We start from the raw sequence: 3683 nt of genomic DNA, 5'->3' as shown, positions 1-3683 counted from the left end.
TCTTGCATAAAACCACGGAACTAAACTTTACCGGTATAAAACATTGATGGATTTATAATTCACGTTAATAAATAGTTGAAAAAAATTAGGTCAAAGTTTTATTTAATCATATTTTCCAGAAATAAGAGTAAAACCAATCAATGACCAAATCAGACTGAAACCATACGTAAAACAAAATATTGAATTTGGTTCGGTTTGAGCTCAAAACCCAAAACGACTCATGCACACCTTTACTGGGATGGAACTAAATACGAATGCTAATACCATATTAACTAACTGGATATTACCTTATTCTATTTCAACCAGAACACATCACAAATTATGCTCTGATGAGGACTTACATTAAATCAGAGAAATTAAACCTTAAGTCGGTTGGATTGGCAAAACAGAGTATACAACTTGGTTTTTTTTTCAAGAAAGATTTTGTTCACAAAATGAAGGGCGCGCTCTCTCTCATCAAACCTCTTTTACTGAAGACCCGAAACTAGGTTCAAAATTTTCACCCTTCTGCTTTTGTTTCATCCATCGCTACTGCTTCATCACCTTCGCCTTTCTTACCTATCAAAACATTGCTATTCTTTATTATAACTAAGAAAAAAATTTAGCAACTTTAACATGAGAAAACTTTGATTGAAATTACCTTTTTTCTTCTTGCCACCACCTTTTTTCTTGCTCTTAACAGGTAGGGCTAGCCAAGCTTTAATGTCGGGATCATCAACGTTTTTAGTGGGCTGCAATTCCTGAAGAGAGTGAGATGTGATACGGTCCGACCCATTTGGCATTAGAAGAACGGTAAATTTTATATGTGCAACATAATCACCTGTAACAAAAATAACATGCGCTAAGGTTTTTTTCACGAAAAGCTCATTATTACATAAACATTAAGAGTAGTTTAGTTGGTAATAATCATACCAGGTTTTTCATGAAGAACAGGGTACGGTTGCAAAAGCTCGTGATTCACACATTCAACCAATCCTAGACGTGCACGCTTCTCTTCCAAGGCCCTGTCACCATAACAAAACATAAAAATTAAGATGATTTAAATCAAGATTTACAAAGCATAAACATACCTAGCAGAGAATGGCATGATTGGAAACTTTTGACTGATTTCACTAAATATGAAACGTGATGCTTTCATTTTCAAGTGATAACTCTTGTCAACGGCACGTTTATAAATTGTAGTTTGTTTCTCATCCAACAGCTTTGGCTGAAAAACCAAATCCATTACTATCATCAAATTAAGCTTTGATATGAAATACAAATTTTTTCAAATGTTAAGTAATTACCTTGCCATCCCCTGTGCTTGTGACTATATCAATTGCATAAACTTCATTTTCTTCAAATTCAGCATCATCGACTCTGGTGTCGGGATTTGCGACACTTAAAACAACTTTATTTCCATCAATCACGAATTGCTTCAGTTGATGACTGAGAACACCTTCAACAATTTTGCAGTCATATGCAGCAGCAACCTTTTGAATGGCTTCTGTTACATCTTGGTTCTGCAATAAAAAGTAAGCAATAAGATATAATTAAATGTTAGAACATATATCAAATCACACACCAAAGAAGCTAGAAAAGTAATAAAACTTAGCGGAACATGATTCTCTATCAGTGTAACTATGACTATTAATAGCATCACAGGAGAAACTCCATAGCCCAAATAATATTACATCATTTAGAGAGATCATGCCCTATCAAGAATCTAATAACTATACCAAAAAACATATCTACATCAAATTGCATACCTACATAAAAGCTAGAAAGCTCTAAAAATATAACATGATTCTCTATCAGTGTTACTATGACTATTAATAGCATCATAGAAGAAACTCCATAGCTTATAAAAAGATAACATCATTTAGAGAGATCATGTCCCTACTGGCCTACCAAGAAGGTAAAAAGAACATACCAAAAGGTATATCAACATCAAATAACATATCTACAAAAAAGCTAAAAAGTCATCAAATAACATATATACAACAAGGAGATGAAGGATTAGTTCATATCTTAAAAAAGGTAGAATAGTCATCAAAAAACATATACAATAAAGAGATGACTTAAAAAAATGAAATTGAGGCATATGAAGAACATAAAAAGAAAGTAGGTATATAGAACTTAAATAAAAACAACAAATCCGGCTGCTTGTAAAAAATTATTAAAGAATATAAAAAAGTGTAAATGACAATGTCATAGTAGGATAAAAAGCACCAGCAAGAAAATACCAAACATTTTACATGGATAGCTTAATACCAAGTAAAATTAAACAAGCAAAAACTTAACAAAATATTTAGGCTTACAAAAGCGCACACAAATCATTAAACAACGCACAAAAAGAAAACACATCAGCAAGCACTTTATCAGCAACAGCAGAAAAAAGGAAATCAAGAATCAAGTGAATACATCAACAAAGCCACCACTTTTACAATATCTAAACAAGAAATGAGAAAACTACAGGATTTCTGTAGAGTAGACTACTCGAAGTGGAATCCCAAACATAAGTCCATAACTGGTACACAAAATAGAATTTCATAGAAATGTTTAAAAAAACGAAACAGAAAATTTACCTTTTTTCCAGGTCTCACAAGCCTCAGTGCAACCTCAGCAGCAGTATTCGCCGCAGCAATAACATCAGCAGCCCGTCCCGTCACCAGGCCTTGCTGAAGAACATGCGTGTGGCCCACCACAGCTATGAAACCATCTATATGACACCCCATATCACTGCAACAAATACAAAACAACCCTTTACCCACATTCATATCAACAACAAACATAACTCAACTCATCAACACTTACATTTTCAAAATGTCACCTTCTTTCAACACCGTCTCGTCACTAGCAAGTGGCGAAAAATGGCACACCGTGTTGTTGACAGATAAACATGTAGGAAATGCAACTCCCCTTTCAATCTTCTTCTTTACATTCTTGTACATATTACCAGTTTGCCTATAATATTATAATTACCAAAAAAAAAAACTTAATTAAAAGTTATAACATATTAACATCACATTCATGTTTAGTTTGAAAAAACAATAAAAAACTTACTCTCTAATAAATGAATCTCCTTTCTCACAAAGGTCAACAATCTTGGCATTGGGCTTACATTCTGATAATACTAACTGCAAGGCCTCTATAAAATTGATCAAAACATACATAAACTTATTATTATTGGTAAAAACAATCAACTAGAAATGAGATTAAAAGGCAATAATAAGGGGGGTTACTGTTGACAATTTCAGCAGCGGATTTGTATTTAGTAACGACTTCAGGAGAGGAAAGATCGAGCTCCTTTTCGTCCACTCTTTCATCGTCGGACATGTTTAGTTTCTACGACTAACAAAAACAAAACACTAATTAGGTATTGAAATTGAAGAAACAAACAGTAAGAGATTAAAACGCAAAAGGAAGGAAATTAATGTGGGTCGGTGTTCAGGTGCTAATACTAACCGGGCTAGGGTTTCATTGGTCGGCCCTGATTTTTTTTTGCGTTTATACGATGGGAGGGTTCAATGTTGAATAGTGGTTTTTTTTTTAATGACAGAAAGAGTCCTGATGTCTTACTCTATTTTAATCGAGCTCATGCTGGTTTCAGGGTTTGTCTTGGCGTTTCTCCGGGAAACAATTTTTACTTTATACTTTTTTTTTAAAAAAATAATCAATTCATCAAATTTTTACAACTTTAT

At 33.5% G+C, this 3683-nt stretch overlaps 1 protein-coding gene across 1 annotated transcript; it reads right to left on the bottom strand.

Annotated features, from left to right (window-relative positions):
- Positions 1–300: 300 nt before the first annotated feature.
- LOC143635709 (ERBB-3 BINDING PROTEIN 1) lies at positions 301–3466 on the bottom strand. The gene is made up of 10 exons (XM_077103467.1): positions 3448–3466; positions 3225–3327; positions 3046–3130; positions 2797–2946; positions 2568–2721; positions 1287–1502; positions 1071–1207; positions 913–1004; positions 641–820; positions 301–558 (listed from the first exon to the last, which is right to left on the bottom strand). The coding sequence occupies exons 2-10, from the start codon at positions 3316–3318 to the stop codon at positions 500–502; spliced, it is 1167 nt and encodes a 388-aa protein (XP_076959582.1). The 5' UTR covers positions 3319–3327; positions 3448–3466; the 3' UTR covers positions 301–499.
- Between the last annotated feature and the right edge of the window lie 217 nt (positions 3467–3683).

Source organism: Bidens hawaiensis, unplaced genomic scaffold (assembly GCF_021521415.1).
Source record: "Bidens hawaiensis isolate Kalapana, Puna unplaced genomic scaffold, B.hawaiensis_p1.1 tig00007678_1, whole genome shotgun sequence".
Classification (NCBI taxonomy): Eukaryota; Viridiplantae; Streptophyta; class Magnoliopsida; order Asterales; family Asteraceae; genus Bidens; species Bidens hawaiensis.
This window is presented reverse-complemented; position numbering and strand designations above follow the sequence as displayed.